Source organism: Mauremys reevesii, linkage group 1 (genome assembly GCF_016161935.1).
Source record: "Mauremys reevesii isolate NIE-2019 linkage group 1, ASM1616193v1, whole genome shotgun sequence".
Classification (NCBI taxonomy): domain Eukaryota; kingdom Metazoa; phylum Chordata; order Testudines; family Geoemydidae; genus Mauremys; species Mauremys reevesii.
Window position 1 is genome coordinate 329,111,055 of NC_052623.1, and position 19,440 is coordinate 329,130,494.

The 19,440-nt window shown below is 38.1% G+C and overlaps 1 protein-coding gene across 8 annotated transcripts in view; it reads right to left on the minus strand.

Moving 5' to 3' along the window:
- Window positions 1-19,440, minus strand: part of TBC1D22A (TBC1 domain family member 22A) — a 421,974-nt gene that overhangs the window by 180,654 nt on the left and 221,880 nt on the right. The window contains exon 11 of one of the 8 annotated variants that reach the window (XM_039515290.1): window positions 2,584-2,640. The exons of the other annotated variants lie outside the window; for them this stretch is intronic. Within the exon in view, the coding sequence (XP_039371224.1) occupies window positions 2,621-2,640 (20 nt within the window). The 3' untranslated portion in view covers window positions 2,584-2,620. Of the gene's footprint in view, window positions 1-2,583; window positions 2,641-19,440 lie in introns of those variants that run through there. 8 annotated transcript variants of the gene reach the window in all.

Below are 19,440 nucleotides of genomic sequence, written 5' to 3' on the forward strand. Positions count from 1 at the left end.
CCAACTCTTGGCAGAAATCTAAAAATTAAATGTAGGTGCGTTGCTACAATCTGCCTTTTAGGGAAACGTAATCTATGTTTTCTTTTTCCTTTCTTTTTCCCAAGCAATAGAAGAGACAATGAAGATGATGTGGAAGCTGCAGGATGTATATGATCATGGAGGAGGTACCTGAAAAGAGCTTCATTTGTACGAAGTGCTGTGTGACAGAGAGGATGGAAGAGAAGATCTGAGCTTTGGAGATGCAGGTGGAAGGTCTGCTGAGTTTTAAAGGGGATTCGAGCAGATGATGGAGGGAAGGCAAGTGGAGGCTGAAGGAAAAATCAAGACTTGCAGATGCAAGCTGGACTGAAGAACTCTGAGAGGAGACTGCTGGATAAGAAATGTGGCCAATGGAAGCAAGTGACTACGAGAACCACGCAGAGGAAAAGATTGGCTAGCGAAGGAGAAATAAATCTCAGGAACAGATTTGCTGAGTTTAGAAAACAAAGAAGGCACACAGCAGGCAGTAACTGAAGGTGGGAGGGCAAGGAAGAAGAGCTTGAGTTGGCTGAAAAGCTGGAGCCGGCCCTGGTAAATATTTACCAAACAGCCTCTGTTGATATATAGAAAAGGAGTTGGCTTTGCTATAAAACTTTAGGAAATATAACCTAATAAAGCTGTGATCAACAAGTGAGAAAGCGAAGGTGAGGTCTACACTATAGGAGGTTTTTCTAGTATAACTATACCAGCAAATATTTTTGTTTATATACAATTTATATTTGCGGGAAAAGTGCTTTTTCTGTGTCTACACTAGGCTTTTGCTGGTGTAGAAATGTAAAGAAAAAAAAACATACCCAAAACTGACATTAGGTCTACTGGCAAATGTTTTAGAGTAGACCTGGCCTAATTGTAGAGAAGTATCTCAATATAATATATAGAAAATTATATGTGAATCCCAATGCAACAGACTGAGAATTTAACTTTTTAATATGAATACAAATTATCAGTTAAAAGTTGGCAAGTCTGAGGCATCCTAATTAGAATACACCATCATTTGCTGTAATTCGATCTTTACATAATCAGAATTGGCTGACAACCATGTTTAAAGAAATAGTGTTATTTGGACAAATGATTTACATGGCCATTTCATTTTCTGAAGACAGGTATTACAGTATCTTTTTGATTCTGAACTAATCTAAGATGCATGCTTTCCTACAGCTAAATATAATTCTAGCCACAAGGTATTAAATTGATCTCACTTCACAGATATTTGCACTGGAATATAGAGCAAATTGACAAAGGTGCTTTCAGTTTTAATTACCAGGAAGCAACAATTTTTTGGAATAAATAATGGAATATAAAAGGATGAAATATGCCATTCCTGAGTGACCAGCTTTCAAAATGTTGACTGTGCTCTTTAAACTTCAGTACGTGACAGTTTAATAGCTGTGTTTATCTATGCAAAGTCAGCAGCTGCATGCAGAAGATAATATAGATAGTAATGCTGGAAAGATGCAGTATAACCAAATTACCAGTACTCTACAATTTCCTCAGATTTGTGGGCTCTAATCTTGTCTATCTTTAGAATTTATTTTAAATACAGACAGGCAATATTTGTGTCTTGCCTTCTGATTTCAGCATGCATATTTGGATAGGTCATACGAATTCTGAGATAACCACACAATTTATACTCCTATATACTGCAGGGTTTTTTAAAACAAATTGTTCTCTCATTAAAATTTAATTTGTACATCTACTAAAGAGAATAGAAAATATTATGCTTTCTTATTTTTCCTTAAATATTAAATTTAAACCTATATAAAATGTTAGCACCTAGCACATTCTGGGTGTTTAAAAATATACATGTGAGGCCACAACACTCTTGCTTTCAAATAGATATATACGGATCGGATTTGCTAGGACTTGTGCCACAGACTATAAAAGACCACATTTTACTGAGAGTAATTTATATGGATAAAGTGGTGGAAAGTAATTCTTTTATGAACTAAATCCATATTCTTCACCAACAGGGTAGATGAAACATATGTGAAGGATTTGAAAACAGGAAAGAAAACCAGAAATTTAAAAATTTATGAAGTACTCTTACCCAACGGCCATATAGCTAGAAATCGAACTTTCAAACAGGCAATATAGCTCAGTAGGGTGACCAGATGTCCCGACTTTATAGGGACACTCCCGATTTTGGGGTCTTTTTCTTATATAGGCTCCTATTACCCACACCCCCTGTCCCTATTTTTCACACTTCTTGTCTGGTCACCCTATAGCTCAATAATGAAAGAAATACCAACTGGTATAAAGTTAACATGCCACTTCAACAGTGAATACAGACCAGACCAGAACTCAACATCTGAATGTCATGTTGAAGGAAGTACTAATATCAAGTTAAAACTAATTGATAAAAGAATATGCTAATTGCACGGTAGCTGGCTAAATGATCTATTTCATGAATATAGACATTCTCTTGGCCACTTCTCTAGAAGAGTAAGTCTTGAATCCTATGGGAATAGGTTCCATTGATACAGGAAAAAAACCATCCCCAGACATTTTAAATAAAAAGATTGACAAATGTGCACAAATGCTTACTATCCTCATCTTCACCATTCCCAGGTCCTTGGTTCAATCAACGTGCATTACTGCAGACTAAAGAGAAGATACAATTATTGCTATTTCTCCCACATTCTAGTGACCAGCACAGTTATCCAAAAATATATGATAAATGATGAGGCTTTTTGCTCCAAGCTCAGTCCAACAAGAAAGATTCAGAATCTGAGTGGATTCATTAGCCAGCTTCCATGCTGTCTTTTCCGCCTTATAAGGAAGCCAGTTTTTGACTGATGACAAGAATCTTACATTCCAATTGTAGCCAGTTTCTCTCTTGGCAGGAAAGAAATCAACTTTTTAAAAAAAGAAAAGCAAATACTCTGTGTCACCAGGCAAAGCTGGCTTAGGACTTCCCAGAATGGAAAAAAAATGAAAAAGATTTTATGAAATTCAGACAGTATTAGTGTTTGAATAAACACTATTCATTATAAACACGGTCATTTTTACTAAAATTTTGCCTCACATTATAATCAGTTGCTCTTTGGACTTTAACTTGTGGGCTAGTACTTTAAAAAAATTAAAGATGCCTGGGTATACAGTATTTTAAGCATGTCTAACTCCTTGTTTAAAAAATGAATCTAATTTTTTGCTTTGTGAATCCATTATTTTTAGAACACATCCTAAAATCACCCAACAGAATTTTAATTTGCTCTCTGCTGCATGTGCAATTTCAGTTAAGCATAACTACTGTAAAATTCAAAAAGTCTTAAGTTATATTTCTCACTCATTTATGGCAAACAAAACAAAACAACAAAAACTGAAAATGAAGCACCAGCACTGATGGCAACCAGTAACAATGGCCAGTGTTAAACTAACCAGGGTCCATAATCTAGCCAAATACCAACTCTCGTGTATAACACTACTCATTAGCACATAAACCTTCACATATTCATTGGTGTATCGCTTTACAAGAGACCTCCTGCTTAATATCAAAGCATTACAACTTTTTTTGGTTTATACATTTCTTTGGAGCAAAATTCACTTTTACATAGTTCTAGGGCAAATCTTATTCATATGTGGATATATCAATGTTATATTATTTATTTCAAACCGATATTTAGATTTTAAATGTAGATCTTAAACAAAACGTCAAATAACTATCAACTGTGAAAAACAACTCCATCCAGAAGAAAACCCAGTATTTCGACTAGGTAGCTGCAATTACCAGTACTCTCTAATCTCCTACCTACACTTCACACACAAGCATACTCCATTTACTAGGTTGAAAAAGAATAATGCACAATGGACTACCAAATAAAATACAATTTTATGTACCAAAAATGTCACAAAAACAGTAAAGAATATTATTTGACACAAAATATACTATTGGTGTTTTATTTATGTGCTTTTAAAAAACCATGGTATTTTGTATGCATTGATGATGTTAAGATTTAAAATATTGGAGACCACTACATGGAACTACATCTGCCTCATGTGGAACCATTTCAGGTGTTCCTGCAATATGAGTAATTTTACATTATTCAATATGTAATACTGCTTCTAATAGAAAAGCATACATAAACAAGCAGGCTCAAACCTTTATTATATTTAGTTTCTAGAATTCTGACATCAACCATGTTGCGGACTTGTGCAGCTGACTAGCACAAGTCCTAATCACTAAGTCCTACTTAATTAAGCTCTATTTTAAGGACTAAATCAAGTGCTACCTCAGAACAAACACTAGAGTTTTGGGCTTATCTACACAGGGTGTTTAGTCAAGCCAAACTTGAGTTAGTCTGGTCTGAAAAAGCTGAAGTACACAAAAGCAATTCATTACAGCACAGTACTCTGTACATAATATGAACTCTGGAGTCCTTTTTCAAAGTGTACTAAGTTCAGTGCAAACTGAGTTAGTGTGGTCTACTTTTCGAGTACACACAATATTGCAACGCACTAGTCTGACAGTCCTTCGACTGCTATTCCACACTGATTTGCAGGTGTCCATGACCAACCTGTCTGTTCAACTGTGTGCCCTCCACTTCTCTGGGGTGAAGTTAACCAGATGGTCCCTCCACTGCTTAAAAGGTGGCATGGTGCCAGGATCTGCCTATGTGCTCCTGGATTCCAATATATTCGCATTACAGCAATATTACTCCAGCAGCCTTTACAAAAAGCCTCAAGCAGCTGCTTCAACTTGTGCTGAGACCCTAGATCTCATAACCATTTGAAAAGAAGTGTCAGTACAGCAAGCTTTTGGAGCCAACCCAAGAGAAAAAAAGATATCTGAACATTGTTAGTCAAAGGTTCGTGAGAGGTCACAACCAGGATGCTGACCAGAGCTGGATAAAGAGCAAACAGCTCAGGAGAACCTACATTAAAACTAGGGATGCCAGGAAACAGGCTGTGAAAACAGAACCTATCCATTTTTTGAGGAGCTGGAGAGGATCTTAGAAATTACACCACAACTGAACCAAAAGACACTGTGGACTCTGCCCCAACCCTGAGGGCAAGCAGATAGAATCATCAGAGGAGGAACATGAGGAGGGCAGTGAAGAGCTCTCTACAGAAAGCCAGCATCTCTTCAGGATTTAGGATCCTACTGGCAGCCAGAGAGGAAGCTAGCCCAATTCCTAGCAAGAAACCCATCCCGGGACTCAGGAGGCACATCCTATGGAGGGGAACCTTGGTGTGTAAATATCAACCGTTACAATTTATTATACAATTAGTAAACTATTCAATTTTTTGCATACATTTCAATGGATAATATCAATGTTTATTTTTAAGCATTTTTTCTATTTTTGTCTATTTAAATTTTCATATTTGCACAAAATTATGGGGTGTAGCAAACAATTATTTAATGACAGTAGAATCTGAGATTAAAAAAGTTAAAGCTTTATAACCATTAAAACAAACTGTCAACATCATATGTCAACATTTTAGGCTTGCATCAAACGCTATTAAGTTCTCAAGCAGCATTTTTCTTACTTTGCCTATCTGCACATTTTTATCATCATTGATGGAAACATTTTTTGTTGGTTTGGTGAAATCAACTGTGATGTTATTGACATGAACAGTGACCGTATAGATCATTGTTGCAATCAGGGTCCTATGGTTGCACCAGGTCTTGTACAGAGGAGGTCAAATGGGGTGTTTATGGAAAGGTTGTAGTTTGCTGGTTATGATTATGCTGTCTGTATGTGTGTATCATTTTTGTATTTGAGGTTATGAATTTGGCTATGTACTTGTATCTCAAGGTGTTTGATTCTAAGTAGCCTCAGTGAAGCATTTGGTCAGCTTCTTGAGAAAGGACTATTCTCAGTAAGTGCCCAATCAAGAAACACTTAACTGCCAATGGACTTTGAGAGATGCCAAGCCACATCTGAGCTTTCCTGGGAACGTTCAAACTAACACAAACAATGGCATCGGCCTGCAAAGAACTGAGTCATGCATAGACATATGACTTGCCCAGGTGGCTACAAACTCCATCTTGTTGCTTTGACTTTGCACAGAAGAACAAAGGGGGGTCCGCCCATAACAGAGAAAATATAAAAGGCCCTGGAAGCCTCTCCATTTTGTTTTCAGCTGGCTTAAGAGATGGCCTTTCCACCCCAAAGAGATGCCTGAAAGAAACTGGAACAATGGACAGTAACTTTGGTGGTGTGAGTGATTGCTGGATCCAGACTAGGAAGGTGAAAGAAGCTTATTGGAACATTTCTGAGCGTGAGATTTACCTGCATTCAATTTTCTACTGTATTAGGCTTGGACTTGCGTGTTTTTGTTTTATTTTGCTTTGTTCTGTCTGTTATTACTTGGAACCATTTAAGTCCTACTTTTTATATTTAATAAAATCACTTTTGCTTATTATTGAACCCAGAGATAGTGACTAATACCTGGGGGAGCAAACAGCTGTGCATCTCTCTCTATCAGTGTTACAGAGCAGTAGTCCACAACGTGGTGCTGGGGGCATCTTAATGCGCCCGCGTCCTGGCCCCCGGGAGAGCATCCGCTGAAATGCCGCCGAATTTCAGCGGCATTTTGGCAGGGATGCCTCTTGATGACGCCGCTTGTCGCCAACAAGTAACGTCATCAAGAGGCGTCGCTCCCGAATTTTGGTGGCGACGCCTCTCGATGACACCACTTGCCGTCGACAAGTGATGTTATTGAGAGGCATCGCTCCCGAAATTTGGCGGCATTTCAGCAGGTGCTCAACCGCTGCAGTGGTCCTTCGTCTGGCACCCGCCAGACGAAAAGGTTGGGGACCACTGTTATAGAGGGAGGACAATTAATGTGTTTACCCTGTTTAAGCTTTATACAGAGTAAAACGGATTTATTTGGGATTTGGATCCCATTTGGAACTGGGTGTCTGGGTGCTACAGACAGGAGCATTTTTAAGCTGTTTTCAGTTAAGTCTGCAGCTTTGGGGCACATGGTTCAGACCCTGGGTCTGTGTTGGAGCAGGCTTGAGTGTCTGGCTCAACAAAGCAGGGATCTGGAGGCCCAAGCTGGCAGAGAAAATGGGATCAGAGGTAGTCTCAGCACATCAAGTGACAGTCCCCAGGGGTCCCTGTGACCAAACCCATCACATCAACATTTAATGACATTTACTGATAAAAACAGTCCTTCCAAGCTTACCCATATTGCTGTACCAACTTCTGTTCCGGATGCCCCACGGCCACAGCCATTTTGGGTGGATGTGAGCTAGGCACCCTTCTGAGTCTCCAGCCCCCACCTCCCTCATCCCACACTCTTGTGCAGCTCCTCCAATAGACATTTTCAAAATGGTGGCTACTCCAGCTGCACAACTTGCTTGTCTTGTGCTAACACCCCAACCATGGACTGTTTACAAATCCCTACCACAGAGAACACATCACCATCTATTTAGTTTTCTTTCCCTCTCTGTATCTGTCCTGCCCACCCCACCCTTCCAAACCCTTTCACCTGCTCAAAATGGTGGCCTCCCACAGTATATTAAAAAAATGAACACATTCAGTTTTGTGAAATTCAGCCGTACATTGAGACAATGGTTACAGGGAAAAAAGCGTGGTTAATATCCTCAGTTTACATGAGTCAGACATGGGCATTGCATGACCATAAAGGTACTAAGACTACAACTCCCTCCTGAAGTATATACGCCCTGTAACACACATTCATACAGAAAAAGAAGTTTATCTTAGGAACCACACAGTCGTACAGTTCTTAATGGCTTTGCACAGGCTTACATAGAGGAAGACTGGGAGCAATTAAGAGTTCAAACAAAAAAAGTGTAGAACCTGATCTATTTTTCTCTGCAATTTCAGCATGCCTACAGGGGAAATAAAGCAGAATATAAAATCTACACTAAAATATTAAGACGGCTTAACTAAGTCGCTCAGGGATGTGAAAAATGTAAACCCAGTGTAGACAGCACTAGGTCAATGGTCAAATTAGTCTGTCAATCTAGGGAAGGTGGATTACCTATGTCGATTGGAGAACCTCTCCTGTTGGTGTAGGAGTGCTATTGTGGTGCAGCTGTGCCGCTCTAGCATTTCAAATGTAGACAAACCCTAAGACTGAGAAATTACTCAAATTTTGTATACAAGATAATTGCATGGTCACTGTCTCCAGCACAGCTCCGAATTGCTTCTACTCCCTCAATACTTTGGAGGTGGGAGACTGGACTATCCTGGTCAGTAACTTCACAGTATATCTCACTTGTCTGCCCTTCACCTTTTTGAGTAAGGTGACTGGAAGGCAGAAAATGGCCTCTCTCATCATCAAGAATCAGAAGAGCCTAAAGGAGATGTAGGGGATTATTATCCAGCTCCTCTCCCACAGCCTAAACTGCAAGGTCAAATCAGGAACAGATTTCCTAACCCTCTCAGCTTCCAAGGCACAACTGTGAACCCAAACAGCATATAGTGCATACCCCCCACAAAAATCAAAATCTAGCCCTCCTCATGCACACACTATTTACCATCTCTGAGACCAGGAGGACTCTCAGGGAGAGGTAATCAGAAATCCATGTTTTTTAAAAAAAACAAACTACCATATACCCTCTGGAATATGAACAATAATCACTACTTTTGTTTTCCTACTTCCCCAGTCACAACACCTGCAGCAGCCACACCTTCAAAGTCAGGGCTCTATCAATGGCTGAGACGCTAGCTAAGCTGAGGGTGTAGAAACAGAAAACTCAGGATGAAATGTTCACAAACCCCTTTATGGACTCCCGACAAATTTGAAAAACACAGAGAGATGAAGGTTGTACTTGAGGTAGGAGAGGGAAAAACACAGGGAGTTATGCAGAGAGAGTGCTGCAGTGGCCCAAGATAGCATTGCCATGGCAAAAGACACTGGAGAGAAAGTTGGGGAGATGCAAAGACAACTCCTGGAGGCAATCCAGAGGCAGAATGTCCTGTTGCAGCACATGCTGCTAGTGGGCACAAAGGCAACCCGGTGCCCTCCACCAGGACCCAGCTACGTTCTGCAGGCCCTCGACAATATATGTTCCCCTCTGTACAGCTGCAGTTGTTTTCCTAGATGCCATTCTCCTTCCTGGACCAAGTTCTTGACAGTGAGAATAATTACACCGTCATACAATTACAAACATTATACAGCTACAACCCAACTCTTTTGTGCCAATTCACTTGATAACCTTGAGCCCCGACACTCAATGCTGAATAGCAAGAGGAGGCAGGACTTTTACTCATCTGTGAATTGGAGTGACACTCCCCATTGCTGTGTTTTCCCCTCCGCACTTCGTTATTTAAAAGATTTGTTTCACTGTTGCTTTAATTAAAAGTTTATTTTTGATTTTTATATAATAAATTGTGCTTAATTAAAGCAGATAAAATTCATTCAAAAAGTGTTAGTTATGAAGAGGACACAGAAAAAACAAACTTTGCATAAGTCTTAGGTTTTTACAAAAGTATAAAGGCTAGACACAAGATGAAAATAAGGACTATCACAAAGTTCACTTCTAGCACCCATAAGAGACTGCAGTGCTCACAATCCATTTCCCAACCCCTGCCATCAAGGGATAACAGCTGGGTGTACAGCTGCACATTTTCAAGCCCGAGATTCAAAGTAAGAGCAATAAGCATCCTCAATAGCAGGCGTTGGCAACCTCTGGCAAGCGGCTCGCCGGGGTAAGCACCCTGGGAGGCCAGGCCAGTTTGTTTATCTGCCACGTCGGCAGGTTCGGCAGACTGCGGCTCCCACTGGCCGCGGTTCACCGTTCCAGGCCAATGGGGGTGGCGGGAAGCCGTGGCCAGCACCTCCCTCGGCCCACGGCACTTCCCGCTGCCCCCATTGGCCTGGGACGGTGAACCACGGTCAGTGGGAGCCGCGATCAGCCGAACCTGCCGATGCGGCAGGTAAACAAACTAGCCCAGCCCGCCAGGGTGCTTACCCTGGCGAGCCACGTGTCAGAGGTTGCCGACCCTTGCTCAATAGTATTGTCCTGGCTGTTTCAATCGTCTAGTGGACACCTTGCTGGCTGCTCAAAACACTGAGCAAGTCTCTATACTTCAGCCTCCCGTCCATGGTTAAAGCTTTCTCCCTTGCTCTCACAAATATTGGGCAAAATACAACATGCAGCTATAATCGTAGGCAAGATTTTTTCCGGCAGCTTTCAACCTAGCTCATAAATAGTGTCACCTTCCCTGCAGGCAGCCAAAATGCACACTCCACTTTCATTCTGCAACTACTGAGATAATAGTAGATAACAGTTCCTTCCTTCTTTCCAAGTTGTCTGTAAATGACTTTATTAGCCAGTGGTAGAAAACTGTGTAATCAACATGTTAGTCAATATATAAACTAAATACTGTTAAAGATGTGAATACTATATATAGTACCATAAGAAACTATAAAGGGTGTTTTGCTCTTCTCTCTCTCTCCTCTAATGCAGCATTTCAGAACTGAGTTGAAACAGCTTCAGGATCACATAAACCAGGAAACCTGGTTTGTGTGTCTTATTTGTAAAAATCTTGGGGTGTGTAACTAGCAAGGTGAAGCAGAGTGCCATATGGTAATAGTTAATGTCAAATAACTCCCACCCCACCTCCTAACAAGACAAGCTACCAAGTAAAAACCCACTGCCACAAAAACAGACAAGTAAGATAAACACGACTAGATGATACTGGTAGAGTTGACAGCAAAGAATGGATGACAGAAATAGACAAATAAAATTAAGTTTTAGCAGGATAAGCAAAAATGTACTAATTTAGGTTAATTATTAGGATTTATAAATGAGAATGTTTTAATTGGGAAGCTAGAATAAACAGGTACACATGCAAAGAACTGGGTAAACTGAATCTGGACAAAGTTATGGAACAAAGGATAAAAGACAGGTGATTGAAAATAGGAGAGTGGAGTAGACACAGGGGAAGAACATAACAGAAATAAAGATTTAATTTAATAAAAAGAGTTGCCTTGTCCCTAGAAGAGGTAACTTGATCAAGTTCTCTTGCCTTATCTTTTTGCATATATGTATTCTTAGGTGATGATAGAATTTTCTTAAAATGTACAAAATAAAGGCTAAAAGAAACTGTTTAAGAGTGAATTGAAGTGGATCTCATTTTTCACCCAACACCCGGAAAGCAGAAGATAACCTGGGTCTCCCAGAATAACTGGAGCGACCTGCCCACTATTAACATGAATAGTGATCCTGGGGGCAAAGTCTCTTTTACTCACATACCTGCATGACAATGGCCCCAACCACTGATGTCCATATGTCTAATTGGTTTGCTATGGATGGGTAACATTTGGGGTTGGCCAACTTCCAGATGGCAGAGGTGACCCACTTCTGAAATGGTATGGGGCACCACTTGTTGGTAGACTGACACTGCAGCTGTAGCTCTGGGCACAGATCTCAGAAAAGGTTACCTTTGCCATCCGGAATTTCTCTCACAACTGCAGGCCATTCTAGACCAACCAGATCCTGCATAGTCATTGCTGCCAGCACAGCGGTACTGAGCACTGTTGAGACCAAGCTGGCCGATGGAAATTCGAAAATTGCACTAGCCCACGCATAAAGAGAAGCAGCAAGGAACAGAGGACAGAATCGTGGGATTTTTTAAATTTGACCATAAGTCCCAGAATTCCAGTGGCTTCCACTATGCATCTCAGAACGCACAGTGAGAAAAAAATCCCAGAATGCACACTGCCCAACAGAGAAGTAAAGGACCAGGGGATACCCTGCCAGAATGCCACTTGCTTAGTATACAGCAAGCTCCCAACATGGACACACAATGTTGTGAATTGAAAGTTGCCACAACTGTCCTGTGTGTACTCTATTAGTACAACGTATTTATAATGTACCAGATGTGTCAACTCAGTGAAAACTAAGCCTCCCGGTAGACAATACCTAAGATTCCACATTAACCTCCAGTTATGAGACATTCTAATTTAATTTTGTTAAATTTTTTGGAAATTTCATACGTAGTATCATCCTTGCCACATACTGTAGCTACAAGAGTGTCAAAAGTCATCATTTGTTTATCCGTCTGGTAATACAGCATATTGATTCCCTACAGATTTCATAAGGGAACCCAAATCAAATGACAGGTTTCAGAGGCATAGCCGTGTTAGTCTGTATCAGTAAAAACGAGGAGTCCTTGTGGCACCTTAGAGACTAATAAATTTATTTGGGCATAAGCTTTCATGGGCTATAACCCACTTCATCAGCTGCATGGAGTGAAAAATACAGTAAGCAGGTATAAATATACAGCACATGAAAAGATGGGGTGTTAGTGCTAATGAGGCCAATACAATTAGAGTGAATGTGGCCCATTCCCAACAGTTGACAAGAAGGGGTGAATATCAACAGAGGGAATTAGCCTCATTAGCACTACAAAAAGTAATTTTCCCAAATAAAATTTGTCCAAATAAATTTGTTAGTCTCTAAGGTGCCACAAGGACTCCGAGTCAAGTGAGTTAATTACCACTATTAACATCTGGAGAGGGATTTCATCAGTCAATTTACACTGTCTATGTGGACTTTAGATATGGGGTGATACACAGATGTTACCAATGATATATTTTATTATTCTGTTAAATTTCATTCTTTTATAATAAAAAGTAACAATCAGCCTTAAAATTTAACAATCAGCCTCAAAATTACTGATATTAAAAACAAAAATCAACCCAAAATAGCTATTAACAATAAAAAAAAAATTAAATTCAGAATTGATAATGACATAGCTAAAGAAATAAAATGTGGACTTGACTCTGTCAATTAAAGAATTTAAAAATAAGTTAACAACATGCAGTTTATTAACAATTTTATTTTTCTATCTAAGATATGTTTTGAAGATGAACTAGGAGAATGCAAGTATTTCCAAATCTATTTTGATTCTGTACTACAGTCCAACTAACTAAATAAATAATAATCTTTCAAACAGTAACAGATGAAAATATACTATGCCCAAATAAATGAAAATCAGGATTATACTGATGTAAGTTTCCTGATTTTTCTGAAGACTTTTCTATCCTTAATTCAATATTTATAGTTTCATGGATTTAAGGTCAGAAGGGACCATTATGATAATTTATTCTGACCTCTTGTACGAGACAGACCTCAGAATTTCACATAGTATTTCCTGTATGAAGTCTATAACATCTGGTTGAGACACAGCACATCTTTTGGAAAGACATCCAATTTTCATTTAAAGAATTCAAGTGAAGGAAACACCACAATCACCCTTGTAAATTGTTCCACCTGCTAATTACCATACTGTTAAAATATTTTAACCGTAATTCCAGACCCCAATATTCTGTAAAATAGGCAAAGTATTATAGATTCATAAATTCATAGATTCTAGGACTGGAAGGGACCTCGAGTCCTAGTTTAAATTAGAGAAGATGCCTACATTTTAATTAACTATTTCTGTCCCTGCTTTTATGAATAATTTGTACTATAAACACATTCTTATTTTTCTGAAGTTAGTTAGCAAAGAATCTAAAATGTAACTAAACTAAGATCTTGCAATTAATAAATGGACTTGGTTGTGGCAAGAAGGAAGAGAATTGGAGAGCCACCTCTCTGATCTTCTCTGCTCCAGCTCTGAGAATTCCTCATGGAGACAGGGCCATCCTATATTTCTGGAAGCCATAAGAGAAAGCATGGAGTATAAATTGGGCTTCTCATTCCAACCACATGCTATACTAGTGAGAACTTTATACAAGGATTCCTACTTGCTACCTCATAACCATTTTGGGGGAGGGGGGGACTTTGTTGGTTAGCAGCAGAGCTATCCCCAGCTTGTGTTTGAGACTTGGTATTGTGTGAATATTTGCAGCTGTGCAATGTGTGTTAATTGAAATTTGATCTTTGATCTCATATTTAGGCTCTCTTACATTATCAGGTAATCCTTGACAGATGGTTAAATAAATATGAGGGATGTCTAATTTCCAGTATGGTTTGTGGTGAGAGATTCACCACTCCCATTGATTAGAAGCAATGTTGGTTCCTCTTGGTCTAGCAGGAAAGGAACTATGTAACAATCTGAAAACCATCAATTCAGGGGTTATTAAAGTGGATATCCCCTAACCTCCTGCACCCCCTCCTCCAGGAAACACAGCTTAAAGGAGTTGAATTCCCAGTTCACTCTATGGAGGGAACCCATCACCTCCCACACTCTCTCAACACAGGGGTGGCAAGTTTGTATAATTTTTGGTGGTGTCCAGAACGGGTCCAATTCCCCCCTCTATCACCGTCACTATTGTGCAAAGAAGAGTAGTCGCTAATATGTCCTGCTGTAAATTCCAAGAACAGGGTTTTTTAAAAGGCCAAGGAAGGGAAATCCCATTGCTGGGCTTAGAGGACCCAACTCTTCCTCTTAGGTAAAAGGCAAAATAAAGGGCTTGTGCCTTGAGCCCAGCAGTCTTGTGTCTGTTAGCCTATATGGTCTGGCACTCTGACTGCAGAGAGTGGTTTAAAGCTATCTAACAAATTGTGTTTTAATCAAGTTGTGACCTCTTGTCTTTTACCCAGCCAGTGTTTAGTTTCTACCTATAGTCTGATAATGCTAGCAAAGAAATCCTTAGCAGCATACTTTGTGTATTTCACATTCTGGAGTATTTTTTCCTAGCTAATGAAGAGCTAATGTTTCAACTAATATATGAAAAAAAATTACTTCATTTAAAAAAACTAAAGTTTTATAAATTGAAGAATGACAAACAGTGAAAAGGATTCAGCAAAGATTGTACAGAACAAAATTACCAATCAAATTGTTGGCAAAAGATATTAAAGTACAATGTTCTATGTACCAGAAGCTTCTCTATTTCTCTTTAGAGAACGTAACATTTGATTATTGTGCAGCATCTGGGTGTCTGCATCAGGGAACTGCATATACCTTGGAAAATTAAAATTACATGATTTTAACTGCTTTACTGAACTAATATAATAGTGGTTCTTATAAATATTGTAAAATCACAAATCCTCTGAAAAAAATTATCATCATCATCCCTGGAGCCAGCCAGAGAACAATTTCCTTAGAAGATGACAGGTAAAGATCACTTTGAAGATGCTGCATGTATTGCAATCTAACATGTCCCCTCTTAAAATTGGAAAAAGCATATACAAAAAGCTAGATAAATAATCATAACCTAGTTATAAAGTAAATGTCCAAAATTTGAGAACAAGTACTTGAGAACACCACTAGTTTTTGATATCTTGGTATTTTTCAGTCAATCAATACTGTAGTGCTCTAAGTAAAAAAAAAAAAAAGTGGGGGGGGAGCAGTTAAAATTAAAGTTGGAAAATATGGTGGCAAATAGTTTAGATGAAATTCTGTCTTCAGTTATAATAGTTGTAAATCCAGTGTCCATTGAGTTCAGGTATTCTGGATTTCTGGAGCACAACAGAATTTGGTAAAAATGGCATATAAGGTCAAATGGACCATTTCTACTTTTTTATATGTCCATTTCTTACTTTGCACTTCAGCCTCACTTTACTCAGAGTAAAAGGAACAAGACTGCATATGCAGGTTTGTTGTTTTTTACAAATGGAAAAACAAGCCTAGAGGTATAAAGCAGTTATAATATCCTTTACATAAGTGCTTATAGTTTTAAAGCAGCCCCATCCTGTTTTAGCTCAACAGTGGTAATGTTATGGGACTATGATAATAGAGTAGAGAACTGTATTAAATTAACAAATTGGGCTGTCAATTAATCGCAGTTAACTCATGTGATTAACTCCAAAAAATCAATCACGATTAAAAAAATGAATAGAGATCAGGGTGGATAAAAATCAATGATTTAAAACAAAAATCGGATTTTTATTTAAAATTGGATTTTTTTTGATAAAATGATTTTTCCAGGAAAAAAAATCCAAAGATTGTATCTTAATTTAAACTTTTTGGCTAAAAGATAGCTCATCATGGAGTAGGGATTATAATTCTATAGTATGAGACAATATATTCATGAAATGTTTAAGAAAAGTTTTGTAAATGAGTTTCAATAGTTCATGGACTGGGGACACAATTTTATGAGGTTCCAGCGGTTTCTGTATAGATTATTTAGGTTAATCTTTCTAGCTACCCAATGGGACTCAGTGCTCAGTCTAGAAGATACCATCAGAGATGCTTAGTTTTGCAGTTCTCAGATTTTGGATTTGTGTCTCCAGAAATAACATGCTTGTTAACAGCAAATTTAAAAAAATATTATATATATATATATATATATATAGAGGTGAGAAATAACAGACCTCAACCCTATTGTTCCTCTACACATTTTTGTACAGAGAGTCAATCCCTTACCTCTCTCTAAAAGTGCAGAGTTTCAAATAGTTCAATGAATAGAAGATTGTTGGGAGCAGAATAGGTCTGGACAAGGAGAAGTCTGGAGATAAATGTGAGAAGGGAGGGACACGCAGTAGAAACACAAGTGAAACTGTTTGAGCAGCATATTCCAGAAGTCTTGAGGTCTTTCTGAGTGTAGCCTTCATTGATTTGAGATCTACCATACCATTCTCTCACTAGAAAGGAAAACCTATATTGGCAGCAGCCCAGTTTAGGATTATTTTAATGAAGTTCCTCTACCTGTGGGTAAGACAGGCATGCATGCAAAATACAAACAATGCAACAAAGAAATGGAAGGCCTGGTTGCCCAAATGAAACATCATCATGAGAAGTGTTCCTTCTCAGGAGGAAGCTGCGTTGAAGATGAAGAAAGGAACATTTCTGAACATGCAGGATCTTCAGGTTGGTAATTTTTTTTAATTTCATACTTCTTTCTTAAGGACTGCCTGTCTTCCTTCTGGATTATTCTTGAATTCTCACATTTGAGCAAAAAAACCAAACAAACAAAAAAAAACAACCCGGTTGTTATTCTATGGTACTATCATTTTAGATGCAGTTGTGATAAAAAATAAATTGCTGAAATAGGCAGATCTTCCTTTTAATATTTCACCTTTAAAGAGTACTAGGTGTCAGTGAATGCAATGAGTAATACTAAATGAGCAGTATGGTAATAATAATTCAATAACTTCATTGATTTATTTTGTTTAGGAAAATCCATCCTCAACATACAGGATTCTGAAGACTCTCCATCTTCAAGATTACTATCATTTTCTATAGTTTCAGAATTATCTGCCAACGATAGTGTTTCATTCACATCATGTATGTCACATAGCCACAGTATATCACCTGTAGCACAAAGAAAAAAAAATCTCCATCATCCAGAAACAATCATAGATAAGTTTGTGATAAGAACCAGCAGATTACAAAAAGAGATAATTGATGAAAAAATTCACCAGTTTGTTTATTCAACAAACTCTCCTTTCTGTATGATTGAGAACCCACACTTCATTAATATGGTTCTGTCATTAAGACCAGGATACAGTCCATCCAACAGAGCAGATTTCGCAGGCAAATTGCTGCATAAAGTGTATGAAAGAGAAATTGAGCAGTGTGCAAAAGGTCTAGAGGGTAAAATTGTTAACCTGAGTCTTGATAGGTGGAGCAATGCTCACAATGATCCTGTTGTATGTGCCTGTGTGACAACAGAAGAAGGGAATGTCTTCCTTACAGAAACAATGGATATATCAGGAAATGCACACAAAGCAGAATACTTACAGGAAGTAGCAGTAAAAGCTGTATAACAAACTGTGAAAAAAAAGTCAAATGTCTAGTACCTAGCTAGGTCACAGACAATGCTGAAAATGTATCCAAGATAAGAAATTATTTAGAAGAGAGTCCCAAGATGATAACATATGGTTGCAGTGCTCATTTGATGCACCTTCTAGCCAAAGACTTCAGTGTTACACAAATAAAGGCTAATGTTGTTGAAATTGAAAAATACTTCCGTAACAACCACTTTGCAGCAGCTTCTCTGAAAAAAGTGGGAGGAACCAAGCTAACTCTCCCACAAGACATGCGATGGAACTCAGTAGTGGACTGTTCTGAGCACTATATCAAGAACTGGCCTAATCTGATGACAGTCTGTGAACAAAATCATGAAAAAATAGATGGCACTGTCACAATCAAAGTTCTCAATGTTGGGCTTAAGAGAAATGTTGAACACATGCTATGTACCATGAAGCCTATTTCTGTAGCTTTGAACAAAATGCAGGAAAATTGCTGTTTTATTACTGACGCTGTTGAAATTTGGAAGGAACTGAGTGAGATCTTAAAAGAGAAATATGCAATGACAGAGTTAAATTACAAGCACTAAAAAAACGAATGGGACAAGCGCTATCTCCAGATCATTTTCTTGCTAATATTCTCAATACTCGGTACCAGGGTCAAACCTTAACTACTGAAGAAGAGGAGTTGGCTATGACATGGACATCCAGAAATCATCCCTCCATAATGCCAACTATAATAAACTTCAGAGCTAAGGGGGAACCATTCAAGAAACAGATGTTTGCTGATGATGTTTTAAAGAAAGTCACACCAGTGAACTGGAGGAAGTCACTTAAGCACTTAGATTCAGAGATTGTTGAAGTGATAATCTCACTTTTAACAGCAGTAGCTTCTCCTGTCGGTGTAGAAAGAATATTTTCTTCCTTTCGACTAATTCATTCCAAATTGAGAAATTGTTTGGGACATGAAAAAGCAGGAAAGCTTATTTTTCTTTTCTAGATTATGAACAAACAGGAAAATTAAGGTGAAGATGACTGTGTTAGCTGCAGAAGCCAATATTTTACGTTTCTTCTGTTGACCTGGCTGACACAGTCAATTCAATTTTTGTTTGTTTTTTAAATTTCATTTAACTAGTTTAGTTTAAAACAATTAACAAAAACAAACCTAATTTAAAAAAACTTGAATGTTTAGCTAAATTCAAAATTTTCTATGCTTGTTTTGTTAAAATATTGTATGTTTGTTATTGAAGAAAAAAATCCAGAATACATAACTTTGTTGTTTTAGTTAAATAAAACCATTTAAATGTCTTTCTGGTGATGTTCTCCTCCTAATACAGCATGGCAAGAAAATCTTCCAAATATTAAAGATTAACATCTGGAACTGGAGATATTTATGAAGTCATTGTGAGGTGAACTATCTGCTTCAATTACCTTTGGTAAATGAAATAACCACACACTCATTTCTTTTCTGATATAACCGTAGAACTAATCTGAAAAATTTCCAAAATAAGTCACTTTAAAAATGTATAGTGTATACCTTCCAAAAATGAAACCTACATCTATCTCTAAGTTGTGAAGAATATGTATTAAGCTTATAACAACAAAGAATGTACTTTTATGTAGAAATCCATGATTAAATCGAGTTTTCCAGACTAGTGATTTAAATCATGATTTAAATCAAATTGATTTAAATCAAATCCACCCTAATCGCAATTAATTGCACTTTTAATCACACTGTTAAACAATAGAATACCAGTTGAAATTTATTATATTTGTGGATTTTTTCTACATTTTCAAATATATCAAATTCAAATACAACACAGAATACAAAGTGT